Genomic DNA, 18,518 nt, shown 5'->3' with positions numbered 1-18,518 from the left:
GATCAAGGTGGAGGAGAGGTTTGGGATGTGAAGGTAAAAGCTCTTACTATCACACGAATACACAAAATCGATGCAAAGGGAAACTCAAACAATAATGGGGTATATTTGCTTTTTGTATGCAGTAAGAGCCTGCTCAAGGGTTGGTCAAAAATGTCCAATAAAAATTGTCCTGTCAGAAAATGGGGGGTCATTGACATCAAAATTGTCTATGAGGAAACAGTTGATTTTTATTTTGGTTTTTGATTTCCCCTTAGGAAATATTTTTTCATTTACATTTTGAAACAACCCCCCCCCTCATTTGGAACTGATATTTTGAAATTAAAATTTCTTTTCAACATGTCAAAATCTTTCATTTTGACGTTTCCAACTGGATTTTTTTCTGGAACTATTTGTTCTCCCAATATTTCCACTTTTTGTCTCAGATTGGAATTTCCACTTTTTGTCAACAGATTGGAATTTTCCACAAAATGGCAATTTCATTCTCCAGACGCCTCTTGCTCACTCTTATCCCCACTGAATACAGCAGCAAAGGCTATTGGCTTCACTGGGAGCATGTAGGGTTGCCAACTTTGGTTGGCCGTATTTTTGGAGGTTTTGTCAGATGACATAATCTTTAACTCCTGGAGACTTCAAGGGCAATCCTGAAGGTTTGCAACCCTAGGAGCAGGTCTTTGTGTCTCATTTCAAAGGGAGCTCCATAAAGACATAAAGAAGAAGGGAAATGGTTCAGAGCAGGGTTTCTCAAACAGGGGTCACTGCTTGTGTAGGGAAAGCCCCTGGCGGGGCGGGACGGTGTGTTTACCTGCTGCGTCCACAGGTCAGGCCGATCCGGCTCCCACTGGCCACGGATCGCTTCTCTGGGTCAATGGGAGCTGCTGGAAGCGGCATGGGGGGAGGGGGAAGGGGTACTGGGTTTTTTGCATTTCATAGGGGGTAATTCTATGTACACCAGCCCTATCTTTTGACCAAAGAAGTCAGTTCACTGTAAGACTGCAGAGAGTCAAAACAGAAGCTAATAATGAAACTAAACTAACGTAAGTACCTGAGGGGGAAACATGGCAAAAAATCCAGTGAATTGAAGTTAAATAGCTCTGATCAGTATACTACCATTAGTATAAGATGGGCTGGTCTACACTACGGCACTAACTCAGTCTAAATTATGCAACTTCAGTTATGTGAATAACGTAACTGAAGTTGATGTAGTTAGATCCACTTACCACGGTGGCTACCATCGACTCCCTTACTCTTCTCAGGGAGGTGGAGTACACAAATCAATGGGTGAGTGCTTGCCTATCAATTTGGTGTGTCTTCGCCAGACCCGCTAAATCGACACTCACTGCATCGATTGCAACAGCGTCGATCTATCGGTAAGTGTCAACATGCCCTCTCATCTAAATAATTACCTGATTGCACCCTCCACTGCAGGAGAAGAAAGGTAAAACGTTTAAGAACAAGAGCCTGATGAGAACATCCTGGCTGCTACAGTCAAATGTCACCTTTGCATGGCATAGTCCATAACTATTCAGATGCTCCCAAATATATTGCTTTTAATGACTTTAATGCCAAACTGGAACATGCATGGTGAAGTGCTGGTGGAGTGGAATGAGCATCTCTGTTCCTAGCTTCTCTTCATTTAATCTTTCCTAACTATAAATCGTGTCTGTCTCTCCCCATCCCATATAGTTGGGTTCTAAGAAGGAGAGAATCTTGTCATATAATAGCTATGAGGAAGCCTGATGCTGCCAAAAACACCTTTTCCCTCAGCAGAGGTCACTGTGCATTAGGATAAGGCTTAATTAAATGGAAAGAGGATGAAGGAGAGAGAAGAAAATATTATTTTACTCTTAGAGTCTGAATACAGTCAGAGCCTAAATTACTATGCTGTATACTATCACTGGTTTGCTGGCTTCATTAATTTTTTTCTTTCAAAGTCAGCACCCCAGACTCTTCACATGCCTTTGTCTCCTGCTGTCATCAAGGCATTTACATGCATTAATCCATGACAAATGGCTTCATTTGATCCATAACTGATTTCCCCACCCGCCAACTAGAAACAGGTTATAGAAATAAAAAGAAAAACTAGGCTAGAACAAAAGGGATCATCTATTTATTGGTGGGGGGAAGACAGTATACAAGCTAAGGCAAACAATACTAGGGGACAAAGCACTGGCTTTTCAGTCATGGAAAGTCAGTTTCCAGCACACTAGGAAAACCAATTACATTTTAATTTGGTTCAAATTATCTGATACAACTACAGTAATTACTGCATTACAGATGTGATGTGGCGACTGGTTTGGATAGAAAAATTCCCCACCAGATCCCTGACCTGGACCTTTGCCCTAAATTCAAACCAGAAACAAACCCTTTGAAAGCCTTCCATTATATTATATCCCCCTGTTATTTGTCATCTTAATACATAGCAATGCTCCCTGGCTCCGCTCGAGACCCCCAAACGTAAAGGGTCCCACTACAGAAATAAGCATAAAAAGAGCTACATGTGGGTAATGCTACTTATCACAGATGAAAGAGCCAGAAAACACCTCACACATATTTTCAAACCACACAAAAGACACAGTTACATGTCATGAGAAAGTTACTCCAGAGATGAACTATAACAAGCACACAGGGACATCCTGACAGGCCAACCTTCTCTATGCTGCTTGGATTTCTCTTGGGAAGAATGCACTGGCTACATGCTACCAGACAGGACTTATCCTTTGAAAGGATAATGCCTTCATCGCTGGCTTTACATTTTTCCCTGGGATAACAAAGAAATCCTGACACTTAAAAGGGCACAAAGAAAAACCGAGAAAAACATAAAAAGCTATGAGCTTTCCTTGTTTTTAAATAAACACATCCAGTTACATCTTATTAAATCAATTTTCCCATAAGGTGCCAAGACCTTTTATAGAATTCTTCACTCCATTCTGATTCTAGAATCAACTGTTAGTGTTGAAAAGCTTCTGAATAGAAAAGCTGGGGGTGGGTGGGTGAGTGAGTGTGTGTGAGAGAGAGAGAGAGAGAGAGATGAAAAATAGCTCCATTGAAGCCAGGCTGTTTTACCCCACCTTTCTCTCATGTTATTTTTTGCTTCTGTCAAATGTATGGTGGAAAACCTCACCTGTTCATAGAACTGATCTCAGTTGCACCATCTGTAAATATAGAGTAATGGTACTGAAGTAAGAAACAGTGAACCAACTCTTAAAATTCTAAAAAATACAGAATCAGACTATTAGATTTAAGAGGTTCAGGTAAGAATATATTGTAAGAATATTTGTTATATTTTTATCACCCTGCATCCCATTTAACAAAGAATGCCATTCCCCCGTCTGTTTTTACCAGTGCATTCCACAAAATACTTAATCTATAAAAATAGATATAGATTTTCTTAGTTTAATCATATTCTTTTAAAAATAAACAAATACATCAGTGGAACTTTCTTTGCTAAATAAACTATCCTTACTTGCTTCCAACTTAATTAAATGCAATTAACTCTAGTTTGTTTTGGCAACCAATTAATGTCATGATCAAATATAAATAGACTCTGCAAGAAAAGATTATAATTAATAAATCCTTTACAATACTGTAAAATTACACTGAAGCTTTGCTTGCCAGAAATACTTAACTGCATTTTTGAAGTGTATTAATGAGGACACTAAAAAAGATAATAAAGTTTTATCAAAGTGTATGCAGCTACTTTACTGTGGTTCTTGCCCTCTCTCAGTCTGATCTATATAGCTTGCAGGCTGACAGTATTATTTAGACTTCATGAAATAGTAAGACCAATTCCCCTTCTTTCTGATCAATGCATTTGTTACAACATTTTAAAATATTTAAAGCCAAAGTTACTATTCACATAACTTCGTTGATTTAAACGGGATTACGCCAGCAGGAATTTTTGTCCATGGTGTTTAGTTCATTGGCTGATAGAAAAAATATCTGAGAAACAATATCCAATATGTAATATTACAAGAAAACAAAAGCTATGTCTCCATATGAATGACATGACTCCATACTAGGGGCAGGTAAACTTTTTGGCCTGAGGGCCGCATCGGCCCACCCCCGGGACTCCTGTCCCATCCAACACCCCCTGTTTCCTGACAGACCCTCGGGACCCCTGCCCCATCCACACACCCACCCCTGCTTCCTGTTCCCTGACCACCCCCAGAACCTCCGCCCCTGACTGCCCCCCATCGCCCCATCCAACCACCCCCCTTCTTTCTGACTGCCCCTCGATCCCCCAATCCCCATTCAACCCCTCTGTTCCTCGATCCTCCCCACCCCTATCCACACCCCTGCCCCCTGACCACCACCCCAAACTCTCCTGCCCTCTGTCCAACCCTGCCTGCTCCCTGCCCCCCCACACCTGGAGCACTGGTGTCTGGCGGTGCTACAGCCACGCACCGCGCAGCACAGAGCATCGGGTCAGGCCGAGCTCTGCAGCTGCGCTGCCACAGGAGCTCGCAGCCCCACCGCCCAGAGCATTGCACCGGCAGCGGGGTGAGCTGAGGCCGTGGGGGAGGGGGGGCAGCAGAGGAGGGGCCGGGGGCAAGCCTCCTGGGCCAGAAGCTCAGGGGCTGGGCAGGAGGGTCCCACGGGCCAGTTGTGGCCCATGGGTCATAGTTTGCCCACCTCTGCTCCATACCAATGGGAACTTTGGGTTCTCAAGAAGTGCTGGATAAGCTTATAGAATCAATGAACTGGAAGGGACCTTGAGAGGTCATCTACTTCAGTCCCCTGCACTGAGGCAAGACTAAGTATTATCTAGACCACCCCTGACAGGTGTTTGTCCAACCTGCTCTTAAAAATCCCCAATGATGGAGATTCCACAGTCTCCCTAGGCAATTTATTCCAGTGCTTAACCACTCTGACAGTTAGGAAGTTTTTCCTAATGTCCAACCTAAACTGCACGTGCTGCAATTTAAGCCCATTGCTTCTTGTCCTACCCTCAGAAGTTAAGAAGAACAATTTTAAATTTATATGTTTTTAATAGCAATGCTAATATGCAGAGATACAAGGATTTTAAATCCTTGTGTTCTCTAACAATAGAATACACTATTCAGCCAGTGGTAAGTACAGTCTGTTATGTGTGTGCGCGCGCACCCACCCACCCACCCTAAAAAGTAGTTGAAAGTGGTGAAAGAAAAATCTTTGAGACAGGTTTTCAAAAGAGCTCAGCAACCACAATTCTCAATGGGAGTTACTGGCTGTGCCTTCCATTTCTGAAGACAGCCCTACATTCACAAACATTCTTCATAGCCCGAATCCACCCATCCACTACACACTCCACATACAAGTCATCTTGATGGGGCCACTGTAGTAGAGGGAAGCCTAGCCGCTCCAGTCCATAGATCCTCCATACCTTGTGGTCTCTTTGGATATATGCAGTGAGCCATGCCGTGCAAGCCATGTGCTGCCCCATTCTCTGATCTCAGTACCCTGTGGCAGCTGCTCAATACCTTGCGGGGCTGGGCCTTAAGATTTGACCTGAGCACCCATAACAACCATTGACTTCAATGGGAATTGCAGGTACTCTGGATCTTTCCAAAGGTAAACATTTTAAGATCTGTTCCTGTAAGTCCTGACGTGCACAAGTAGTCCTTGTTCGTGAGTCATTCCATTGCCTTGAATGGGACGAAGCATATGAGCAAGAGTTTTCAGGGTTGGGCCCTTCCATTTCTGCCACCAGTCTGCTCTCCAAAAAATCAGGCTACTCTAAATGCAAAGCGTGTCTCCTTCTTCCACTGAAGTAAAGGAAGAATTGCAGCTGAACCGCTGTAAGATATGAACATACAACTGCTACTGATTATGACAACCCAGTAACCTAGGCCCTAATCCTGCACTAGCTGAAAGCAAGAGTCTCTTTTGACAGGAGCGGGACTGGGTTTTTAAACTAACAAAGGAAATGAGAAGGCTGCCCATTTGGAACATTCTGCAAGATGTACAGCGATAGATGCCAGAAAATAATCTTATTAACAGAGCCTAATAATATGAGTCACAAATTTATATATGGTACTTGGGAACTGCATTCATTTTAACTTACACCCCATTTTCCCCACTGTGCATCCTTGACTGAGACTTGAGCTGGGCTGCAGCCCCAGTGGTACCTGCCTAAAGCACAGTGGAAAGGAGTCTCCAGTGCCTGCCCAGTGCTAAAATAAGTTTAGCTCGGAAGAACAGTTCTGTTTAGAACACTGGAGAATAGTGGAACTGCTGAATCCCACAAGAAAAATAAATCTTGCTCATAGTAACGGTTTGATTTCACAACAGAGAGGAAAAGAAAACATTCAAAAGGAAATGTAAAAGATTACAGGAGAGAAGACTAAAACAAAAGGGTGAGATCACTTGCATGTTAAGAGGAAATGCACTTGGTATTCCCTTTTCAAATACAAATCAGCGCTGAACTTAAATAGGCCAGTAATTAAAGGCAGGTTTCTGATGTTATCAGCAGAAACATGTCAATGTAGAAACAGCGTATATTGCCTTTGGGGTTTATACTTGTGTCTAATTTTTCTTGGGGCTTAGCCACCACAGTATGAATCCCCACAGTCTTGCAATACTGTGACAGCAAGATACAAGCATTACGGTGCATTGAAAGGTCCCTTTGTGACTCACATCACCCCGCCCACACACACACACCCTGCTGCTCTCAAACAGAGACTGAGTTTTGACACATGGGTGTGGGAAGAGAAGATATCCGGCAGGGATTCAATCCCTCATGCTGCTAAGTGCTGATGTGAGGCAAAGCACTAGCACTGGGTATTTGCTTTTTATTGAGCACCTCCAAAGAATGGCCTCTGTGACATATAGAGAAATATGCAGAATGCCCAATGGCAGAGATCAAGCCGCTGTGTCTACTCTCAATTGAGCACTGGGGAAGAGTGAAAGCGGGCACACCAGGAGCGGGGACAAAGTGTGGTCAGGGCACAGGGGTTTATGTGCATCCAAAAGGGACGTGTATCAGCTAGTGTCAAGATACTCCTGTTATCACCCAGGAGTTCTTTCTTTCACACAGTGTGTATGGAAGGGTTGATCTTAGGAGATACAGAAATGCTTCCAATAGTTCCTTTGAAACTATCTCTCACAGCCAGCTGCTCGGTGCCCCCTGGCATACGCTGGACCCTCTGTTCTTGGCAGCCCATCAGACTGCAGCACACACTCCCCCTCAGTTTAATTCACCTTACTGGATCACAAGTAACAAACCACCACATTCAGCGGTATGACTGGCAGCTGGCTCCACACACCTGCAGCCTGGAGATGCTAGGCAGATACCTGAGGCAGGATGAGGAGCTGCAACACTGAGTAACTGACAGGATCCTTGCTAATGCCTAATTGTACATAAATGGAGAAATTCTGTAGGCTCTTTGACTCCCTACCAAGCATTAGTTTTCCTGCGACAATAGCCCATTCCCTTTGCTCAACGTACATGGGTCCCCCTGATTTGAAGATGAATCAAGCATTCTGGCGAAAGCATTCTCCTAAGCTTGTCCAGCCAGAAAGCTCTACATCTGCAGTATCTGTTTAAACCAGCGATGGCACAGCAGCCTTCGTAAAATTCTTGCTCTGCTACTTAAGGGGATAAAGCATCAGAGCTGGTCTCCATTAGATATTTTTACTTGGAGTTAATTGATCAGGGAGTGTCTTGACTAGCATTTACAAATGTGTTAATTACTTTGAGTTTATTGACAGCCAATTAATTCAAGGTTAAAAAAAGTCTAGTATAGACATACCCATTAAAAGGTATAGTGTTGCAATAGTCCCTTTGATTCCTGGAACTCTTGAGGGGCACACCACATCTCTTTCCAATTGTTGAAAACCATAAAATCCAATTACAGAAACTTTATAGGCTCTACCACCATCCTAAATAATTACTGCATGTGAGATATGGATCATAAAGATAGTAGACAATACACTATACATAAGAACATATGAATGGCTATATTGGGTCAGACCAAAGGTCCATCTAGCCCAGTATCGTGTCTTCCGACAGTAGCCAATGCCAGATGCCCCAGAGGGAATGAACAGAACAGGGAATCATCAAGTGATCCATTCCCTGTCACCCATTCCCAGCTTCTGCCAAACAGAGGCTAGGGACACCATCCCTGTCCATCTTGGCTAATAGCCATTGATGGACCTATCCTCCATGAACTTATCTAGTTCTTTTTTGAACCCTGTTATAGCCTTGGCCTTCACAACATCCTCTGGCAAGGCGTTCCACAGGTTGACTGTGCATTGTGTGAAAAAATACTTCCTTTTGTTTGTTTTAAATCTACTGCCTATTAATTTCATTTGGTGACCCCTAGTCCTTGTGTTATGAGAAAGAGTAAATGACACCTCCTTATTTACTTTCTCCACACCAGTCATGATTTTATAGACCTCTATCATATCCCCCCTTAGTCATCTCTTTTCCAAGCTGAAAAGTCCCAGTGTTATTAATCTCTCCTCATATAGCAACCATTCCATACCCCTAATCATTTTCCAAGTCCAATATATCTCTTTTGAGATGGGGCAACCACATCTGCACACATTATTCAAGATGTGGGCATACCATGGATTTATATAGAGGCAATATAATATTTTCTGTCCTATTATCTATCCCTTTCTTAATGATTCTCAACATTTTGTTCACTTTTTTTACTGCCATTGAACACTGAGTGGATGTTTTCAGAGAACTATCCTGAATGACTCCAAGATCTCATTCTTGAGTGGTAACAGCTAATTTATACCCCATCATTTTATATGTATAGTTGGAATTATGTTTTCCAATGTGCATTACTTTGTATTTGTCAACATTGAATTTCATCTGCCATTTTCTTCCCCAGTCAGCCAGTTTTGAGAGATCCTTTTGTAGCTCTCTGCAGTCTGCCTGAAACTTAACTATCTTGAGTAGTTTTGTATCATCTGAAAATTTTGCCACCTCACTGCTTACCCCTTTTTCCAGATCATTTATGAATATGTTGAATAGGATTGGTCCCCTGAGGGACACCATTATTTACCTCTCTCCATTCTGAAAACAGACCATGTATTCCTATCCTTTGTTTTCTATCTTACTGAACCATGACAGGACCTTCCCTCTTATCCCATAACTGCTTACTTTGCTTAAGAGCCTTTGGTGAGGGACCTTGTCAAAGGCTTTCTGAAAATCTAAGTACATTATATCCACTGGATCCCCCTCGCCCACATGCTTGTTGACCCCCTCAAAGAATTCTAGTAGATTGGTGAGGCATGATTTCCCTTTACAAAAGCCATATTGACTCTTCCTCCCAAAATTATGTTCATCTGTGTGTCTGATAATTTTGTTCTTTACTATAGTTCTTTACTATTGTTCTTTACTATAGTTTCAACCAGTTTGCCTGGTACTGAAGTCAGGCTTACCAGCCTGTAATTGCCAGGATCACCTCTGGAGCCCTTTTTAAAAATTGGTGTCATATTAGCTATCCTCCAGTCATTTAGTACAGAAGCTGATTTAAATGACAGGTTACAGGCTACAGTTAGTAGTTCTGAAGTTTCACATTTGCATTCCTTCAGAACTCTTGGGTGAATACCATCTGGTCCTGGTGACTTGTTACTGTTTAGTTTATCAATCTGTTCCAAAACTTCCTCTAATGACACCTCAATCTGGGACACTTCCTCAGAGCTGTCACCTAAAAAGAATGCCTCAGGTTTGGGAATACAAAATAGTGTGTATGGAGAATACAAACATCAATTACTGCATGTGAGGTATGGATCACAAAGATGATAGATGGTACACTATACAAAAAGGTGTGAATGGAAGATATAATTGCCAATCAACTTACTCCAGGTTAACACAGACATCAACAAGATGAGAATCTGACCAATAACTTGATACGCTATAACCAATGGATCATATATGCAATCTAAAAATAGTTAGGCAGATGGTGAGTTGTGATTACTGCTCTTGATTGGCTAAGAATTGCACACATGCTATTATTATTGTTACCCCATCTTTTCCAACCCCCATCCCGGCCTGCTTGTTTGTTTCATCCACCTGTTATGTCTTGTCTTTTGGATTATAAGCATTTTGGGGCAAGGCGTGCCAGCTACTATATGGTAATCTAGTACAATAAGACCCCAAGATGGTTGGACTCCAGGCATTGTCACAATATAAAATAATAAATAATACATCGAAAATCTGCTAGGTGAAAGCAGGATGTAAAACTGAACACCAGCAAGGAATAAATAACCTTGTGTGTTGCCCTGAGGTAAAGGCATATGGCAAGCACAGTGGGGTCGAGGTCCGTGACTGGAACGTCTAGGCACTACAATCATTCAAATAACAAATAAGACATCGACAATGTTCCCCTGCCAAGCTAGGTCCATAGCCATGTGTTGAAATATTGTACAAAAGACAGACCATGGTCTAATTACAGAACTCATGATGGTAGCTTCCCAAAGTAGCATGGATGAGCCATTAGAAATGCTAATTAACACTGCTAGCAAAACTGGGTTAAAGAATAAAGTTTCTGGAGGTTCTCCAATGAGCAAATTATTTCTCATTCTTGCCCTAGCAAAATTAAAAGACACTAGTAGAAGATGACAAACACCCCCCACCCCACCCTCCGTGCACCTCTGGGGGAGGGGGAGTAGGGATGGAGCAACCTCTGCATTCCCAGGTGCAAGGACTGCAGTTCTGTACCATTCTTTTGAAGGCCACACAAGGGGGGTACAAGGGATTTTTACATCCACTGCACTGCTGTAAATGTAAGGGCCGGAGCCATACTTAGCTGCAGAAATATGGGGAATGCACAGGGTCCAAGGCATAGTACTTAATACATCAGGACAATAATATTTTATTATTAGACGTTCCTAACAGCAACCTACTTTTTAAAGTTAAGAGGGAAGCTACCAGATCTGAGAACAGCCTTCCAATGTCCAAGATTGTCTCATTAACTTTACTGCTCCAGTACACAGAATGCAGCGCCAAAAAGCTGGTAGTTATTTATCATATCTGTTTTGCGTGCAAGCAGGGGTAACATTACATTGCTCTATATTACCACTCTTAACTCAGCAGCTGACAGTTTATGTATTTGCAGACACAGACTTCAGAAGATATTAAAAGGTATATTGTACCTGTAGCCAGTTCATTGATTAGAGCATATCGAGTTCTGGACCAGATTCTGATCTTCTTTATGTCTGTGTTAACCTGAGTAAGTTGATTAGTTTCAGGGCATTTAGTTCATATTTACACCACTGTAAACAAGATCAAAATCTGATCCCATGTCTTTTTTGTTTGCGTTAAGATAAATTATCAAGTGATATTGGCAATTACTTTTGTGATCACTTGACCTTTACTGCTTGATGTGCGTTAAGAGGTTAGACGGTGGTGAGCATATTGTTCTGTGAATGCCAGGGTACATGGTTTCTGCTTTTTTCTGGTTCTCTAGTACAGCACCAGTATGGATTCTGATTGGCTTGAATACAATTACTAATAATTTTCCATATACAGCTTCAAACCTGCTCCTATCAACATCAATAACAAAAATCCCCTTGGATTAGGTCACTGATTCTCAACCATCCTGCAAGGTAGGCAAGGAAATATTATATTCATATTTTTACTGAGGAAACAGACATTTTTCCTCAGTAAAAGAGGATGCTAAGCCCAACATTTTTACAAAGATGTCATAAATACCAAAAATGTCACAAATACCAGAATTGGAGCCACCCCAGATTAGTACAATTTTTGAAGATTTGGTCCTAAGTGATGTCCTTAAGGCTTCCCAAGTAGGTGGCAGAGCCAGGATTAAAACTACCGTAAAGTCCCTTGCTCACAACCATAGCTCAAGTCATTATAAGATGCTGCCTTTCTTTTATGAAACAAGCTCAGAAAACTCCTAGGTCCTTGTTTGGTGTGAGTTTCTATAAGATTACTTTGGCGTAGTGATTTTTTTCTCTTAGTATTTATGGGCAAACTCTTCTCAAGATGATTTTTGATTCGTGTAAGATCTGCTGCTGCCACAATAAATAAAACTATGGGTCACTTAGTATTTAGTAGATGTACGTATGACCTAAAGTCCTGTTTTTAACACTTATATAACTTAATCGCCTGATGCATTTCTGTTACAGTACAAAGTAACACATGAAACACTGCCAATAGAAAAAAAAATGGAAGAAACTACTAGGCACTTTCTTGGCATGCTGCCTTGAGAAAGCCAACCACAACTTCACTGATACAAGCCAAGCCAGCTCATGCTGATACAACTATCTTTCCCTCTCTGAATAGGCCTATTTTTTTAATTAACATCTTTGCAAATGTCAACCTTGTTACAGTATGTCTATGTTTCTAGCCTGCATCTTTATATTTTACAAAATCCATGTAGGACCAACTTGGCAGCCAGAACGTTTAACAAATTATTCTATATGGGCTAAAAGGTGTAATATCCAGGTGATGGTAACTTGAAATTTTTGTGTTTATTTTTAACTTCAAGGTCTAACTAGTGTATATTCCATTTAGATTTAATGCTAATTAAGGTTCTTTGCTGAATTGAAATATAATCTCTTATACATAATAAAACAATGAGAGATCATTTTCTATATTTAATTTATTTGCATTCTTAAGACTCAGCTATGCTTTGTTGATACCTTAGTGTTTTGCCAAATCTTAATGTCTACTTCCTACTTCTGTAGAAGTGAGTCAGTATTGTCAATCAGATGATCAACGGACTATCACTGGCACTCAGCTAACTCTTTAAATCACAACCTGTCCAGTCTAATCCTCAGGCCAATTCAACAGCCATACAACTAGTATGTATGCTAGAGTCTAAAATAGCCAATGTGGAATTGTTCTCATTGTGTTTTATTAAATCCAAACCAAACTAAGTACTCAGAGAACATTGATTGCTTCTTCCTAAAGTTATATACTATGCATGTTTTCATAATACTTTGTATAATATAATTTTTTTGAAAATGAAATATATTTATACAAGGATCTGCAGAAGACAATATTACCTAAAGAGAATTATATTGCATTGGAGCTATGTCAGTTTACACCAAATGAAGACTTTGTCCTTTGAGTCTTAGTCAAGAGGAAGGAAAAACTCCATGCACACACCCAACCTATTTCATTTAAAAGAATATTCACCAATACATACCTTACTAAGACATAATTATATGCAGTCAAGCATTTGGGTTAATGTGACAAGGGAGAAAACAGTCCATGTACCTGTGCAATATGTTACGTACAATGTTATACCCATAGTAATATTTAATATATCCTATATGTGCCCTTCAGCCACTATTTCACAGAAAATAAAGCTACAGTCACTTACAAATCCTGTCACATAAAATGGTTTGCAATTTGTTTGCAATTTTGTACCTTCTGCCAATTCATCTATAGGTTACCAAAATGATTAATTATAGAACTATATATTGCAGTGAAATGAAAATGTAAACTTGTGTGTTTGCATGTATAATGTGCAAAAGTTTATCTGAAAACATTAGAACATAAGAACGGCCATACTGGGTCAGACCAAAGGTCCATCTACCCCAGATTCCTGTCTTCCGACAGTGGCCAATGCCAGGTGCCCCAGAGGGAATGAACAGAACAGGTAATCATCAAGTGATCCATCCCTTGTCGCCCATTCCCAGCTTCTTGCAAAGACTTACAATGTTTAAGAAAGTTTTAGAAAAAAAGGACTACTGTACTTGATAAATTCACCTTTCAATGACTCATGCCAGAAATCCACAGTGTTTCATTACTGAATTAACCTTGGTATTAGAAACAGATACTTTCAATACATTTATCCATTCAGTTAAATTCAAGTTTATTAGGCTAAATCCACTAAATCAGAATTTGTTTTTTTAACACTGCATTTACTTGTATTTAATGGATACTCTTGCATTCATCAAGTACAAGAGGCACAAGACAGAGAGGAATCTGTCTCTTTTAATTACCCTCGCCTATACCAAAGTAGTTCTACTATTGAGTTTTTAATTGTTCAGAATGTCTCTTAAATTCAGTATCAGACTAATATCCATGTAATCCCACAAAATGAGAAAATGTATGCTGAACCTGTTATTGACTACACCTATTTTTGCCATGACTCAAAATTCCATATACAGAAATATTAAGTTACTGAAATTATACATTGGTTCATCTGCATCATTTTTATTAATCCTTATTTGGCTGAATGTTTTAATCTTACTTATACAGTGACTAACAAACACATTTCTAATATTATAAATAGGAAGAGCTTAGGGACTATAGCTGAATACATTAAAATCAGTCCGTTTTCTAGTTAACATATTTCCATCCCTTTTATGTACAAACCTATTGCATTCAGTAAGCTGACTGAAAATTCATAGCCTTATAAAAACATTGTCCTGATATCATGTTCTGACAGTAGAAATCGTCCAAAATCTCTGTTTCCTCTCAAGGACCCTCCCTAGCTGGTACTTTCCAGGTGCAGAGCAATCTGAATCAGAGGTGAACACCATGTCAAATTCCACTCATCTGTCAATGTACTGGATTATTTCTTGAGAGACTGAAATTGGCTGCCTGGGATCAGAACACCATCAATCTTACTCGTGCAGGGTGCGGAGTAGCTGCCTGAGAAAGGCTCGCAAGAGGAAAATCTCTGAGGTTCCTAAGCAGGTGATGAGGCAGCTGTAAAACCTTCACTGTATCTGTATCACAGCTCTGAGTGAAAGATTTGTCATTTTCCACATTTCCCCAATACTTGGTATGCATTCAGTGTCTGACTGTTCTTGCTTCATAAAAGAAGTGATTTTTCAAGCTTAGGCAAATGTGGCAAAGCTCTGGATCTGCCAGGCTCTCATTTTTTCTCATAATGTTGCTTGTTTCAACAGATTTTACAAAATGGGATTACATTTTCCTTTTACCTATTTATGCAAGTATTTTGTTTGTTTGTTTGTTTATTTAGCCAGGAGACAGTCTCAGCTCACCAATGGTGATTTCACCGTTGTGTTTTGATTGGGCATTTCTCTGTGTATTCCAGAAAAGAACATTCAAAACGGGATGTATTCCCTAACTTTAAAACACCCGCTACTAAAGCCAACATAAAACACATAATAGTTGTTCATTAGATAAAGCCTGTGGGTCGAATTTTTAGAACCATTCCCCTCCAGGCTATGATTATACTTATTTTATGTTACATTATTGAGAGAAGGCAAGAAGATATCAAAAAAAAACCCCAAAAAACAACAACCCTATCACTTTTGAGCAGTGAAAACAATTGGGAAAAAAACATTTCAGCACGTTAGACCTGCTAAAGATTAAGGGCAATTTTATTCAAATGTGCCTAAGTGATTTAGGAGGCTAAGCCCTATGACTTTTGGAAATGTTAACCGTATCCTAATTCTGCTTTGATCTACCTGCTTCTACAAATTAAATAATGTGTAATTACCAGCTAATAGTCTCCGTTTCATCTCTAATTCTCTTGGGAAGAACTTTCACTCCTTTCCTTGGGTTCACAGTATGTGAAATCACAACATGAGGCTCTCTCATTTCTAACTTATTGGTAATAATGAGCTTTAATGTGCCATTTCTTCAACATTTTGCATATGATATGTGGTTCACAATGTAATTACCGTTGAAAATTAACACCAACAATTTCTGTTTGAAGAATGTCAAAGTAAAGAAAATATTTATACAGAGTCTGACGTGTCAGTGAAAATCAGTTGACTTTTCCGTTCCATACACAAAGAAACTATAACCTGTTCTCAGTAACACCCATCCAGCCCCACTGAAACCCAGGCCTGAATTCTACTCAGAGTTGCACCTTTGCAACCTCATGGCTAGTCATCAGTAAGATTAAAACTTCTACGCCAAATTCTGCTCTCATCTAGACCCAGCCCACCCCACTGACCTCAGGAAGAGTGAAAAGGTTCAGCTATTATCAGAAGTTGGCTCACATCAGTGCAAGTGTACAGTTTGTGCCCAGATTGGCATAGATGCAGCAAATAAAGTTACACAAAGCTCTGCCACCAGGATTTCTTCTGGGGGACAAAACTTATTCTGTTATTACACCGAAAAATGAATAGATAAATAAATAAATAAATAATCAGAGAAATTAAATTCTTATCTAAAATGGGTTTCCTGTGATCAGCCTCCCGAGTTGAGAAGTTGTTAGAAAAGGATGTTAACAGGAGGCATATTCCAATACCAAACAGGCATACATTAGGCTGATCCGCAAGATACTTGGAGATACATAGACAAACAACTCACTAACAAAATGGGACTTTTATGATTATTCAACCATTTATCAGGGCAGACAAGTGCACGGATAGAGTGCCTGTAATCTTACAACATCCTGTGGCTGATTGGTCCTACCTGGTCTGTGCAGGTGATGCTGCTGGAAAGTGTGATGAAGAGACCCCTGACAGAGTAGCATTGCACAGGCACTTATCCACAAATACAGGACCCAAGACATTGCAGAGACCATTGCCATTCTCTAAATGAAATATTAGACAGGCGTTATTATATATAGCCTTAGAGCAGTGATTACAACAGTATTTTTACCTTTATAAAGTCTTTGTTTCTTTCCTCTCCCACCCTCTGATTTCCCCCTGCCTCTCCCCCCTTGCAGGCTGCAATGGTTATATGACAAAGGTCATGTCAAAAACAAGGGGAGTTGAGGTAAAGAGATGTCAGCATGGGAGACTTGGTAACTTTAATAATTCAGTGGCACAAATGAAACTATAATGATCCAAGTACTTGAAGAAAAACAACATAAATAGAAGCCAGGGAAATATTCCCACTCTGTTCTGCAATTTAACTTACCAGGGGGGGAAATTACGATACTATCCAAAAAAATGAGCTCCTCAGACAGTATCAAAACTACTTTAAATACATTACGGATAGTCATACAACATTATCAGCTATCTGAGATGCATTTTAAGCATCCTCCATCCCCAAGGCTGCAAGGCAAATACCTACCCAGTAGGTAACAGATTATTGTTTTTGACTTCTGTGCACATTAATTTTTAATTGCAATGAATGCTGTCTACTAAACAAAGTAATTGTTTCTCAGAATTGTGTTCTAATCCCCAGATAAAATCAGCTTCCCTTTGTTTGGCCTATGCTCATAAAGAACAATAGTAAGGGCAGACTGAATTGTATATGTAGCAAATAGGAGGTTTGATCTTTTCATAAGGTAGAGTGTGTCAAAATTTAAAGACAGACTCTTGCTGAAAAGGAATGGTGTACTTCTTTCTCTGTCTCCCAGTGCTGGCACGCTTGACTACTTGATATATTGTATGTGGGTGAATATTTCCATACATTTATTACTATACTAATAGATTAAATTTTCTCAGACTTTGTAACTTTAACAGCTCCTTCTCAATACCTGCAAGGATTGTAGAATTTGCAAGGCTCAGCTACGCTACATATCGTCCAGTTCCTTTAATAACACCTTCTGCTGCATTTCATATTGCCAAATTAATCAAACTTCAGGCATTCTCCTTATTCAGCCAATAACATGATGCCACTTTCTATCTAATAATCCAATGAGCAGAACATCATGTTCACTGAGGATGGAAGACTTTAAAGCTAAAAATCTTCTCTTCACACTGAACATTCTATGCATTTAGGAAAGATCGGGGCAACCAATGTAAAATCCAAAAGATGACCTATCAGCAGGATTTCTTTATTGGGGAAATAAGCATCTCTATTATTTTTAATAGTGTATAAGTGTCAATAAAATATATGCACAGATCATTTTTGTTATTTTAATAAATAAGCATGGTATTTGAGGATTGTTTTAAAGACTAATAGATGGAAAAAAACCCAAATAAACTGACAAGTATAATTAACTGCAAAATAGCAAAACATTATTTTCCTCACCATGAGGCTGTTTGCTTCCCTGTTCATATGCACTATTCAGCATATAATTAGTTTTCCTTCCCACTGTTTACTTTTGTATACTTTCCCTCCTTTGTTTTCAGATTGAGTAATAGTGCAACATGGATTCAACCCCCTCCAAACAGATAGCTCACAATAGACCTCCCATGTCTTCAGAAATTAATGCTTTTTTTAATCATTTCTGGTGCTCCCATGCTTTCGTACAATGACATAAAAGGGAAAGGTGACTCTAACATGCATTGATATTTCAAGCATAAAGTGCTCTTATTTAACCTGAACTTTAAAACCCTAGCCAAACAGTGAAGCAAAGCCAAACTTCTACAGTCTCCCAATAGCTCCTATTTATTTTTTTAAAATGTTTCCAGGGATCATATTCTTAACCACACTGAATAGATGACTTTGAAATCCCTCCCACCCCATGTTTTCACTCTTAGCCTGCTACATCTTTTCTATCCTTCTTCAAACTAGGTTATTTTAATTAACTTTGTTAAGCCCCAACATTCCTTCCTTGCTAGCATTTCATTTCTTCATGTACTTGTTAGTCACCTCACTACAACTGCTGTCGAACACACTGTTTTTATGCAAAGAGAGCCTCTTGCAAATATAAATATATATATATATACACACACACACACACACACACAACAGTGAGTATTCCTCCAGTTATTATCAGATGAGT

The 18,518-nt window shown here is 39.9% G+C and overlaps 1 protein-coding gene across 1 annotated transcript in view; it reads right to left on the bottom strand.

The window, feature by feature from the left end:
* Window positions 1-18,518, bottom strand: part of TAFA1 (TAFA chemokine like family member 1) — a 317,166-nt gene that overhangs the window by 298,506 nt on the left and 142 nt on the right. The window contains exon 2 of the mRNA XM_045022951.1: window positions 16,310-16,430. Within this exon, the coding sequence (XP_044878886.1) occupies window positions 16,310-16,427 (118 nt within the window). The 5' untranslated portion in view covers window positions 16,428-16,430. The remainder of the gene's footprint in view (window positions 1-16,309; window positions 16,431-18,518) is intronic.

Source organism: Mauremys mutica, chromosome 7 (assembly GCF_020497125.1).
Source record: "Mauremys mutica isolate MM-2020 ecotype Southern chromosome 7, ASM2049712v1, whole genome shotgun sequence".
NCBI classification, from domain to species: domain Eukaryota; kingdom Metazoa; phylum Chordata; order Testudines; family Geoemydidae; genus Mauremys; species Mauremys mutica.
The sequence above is the reverse complement of the archived record's forward strand: the minus strand, read 5'-3'. Positions and strand labels throughout refer to the sequence as shown.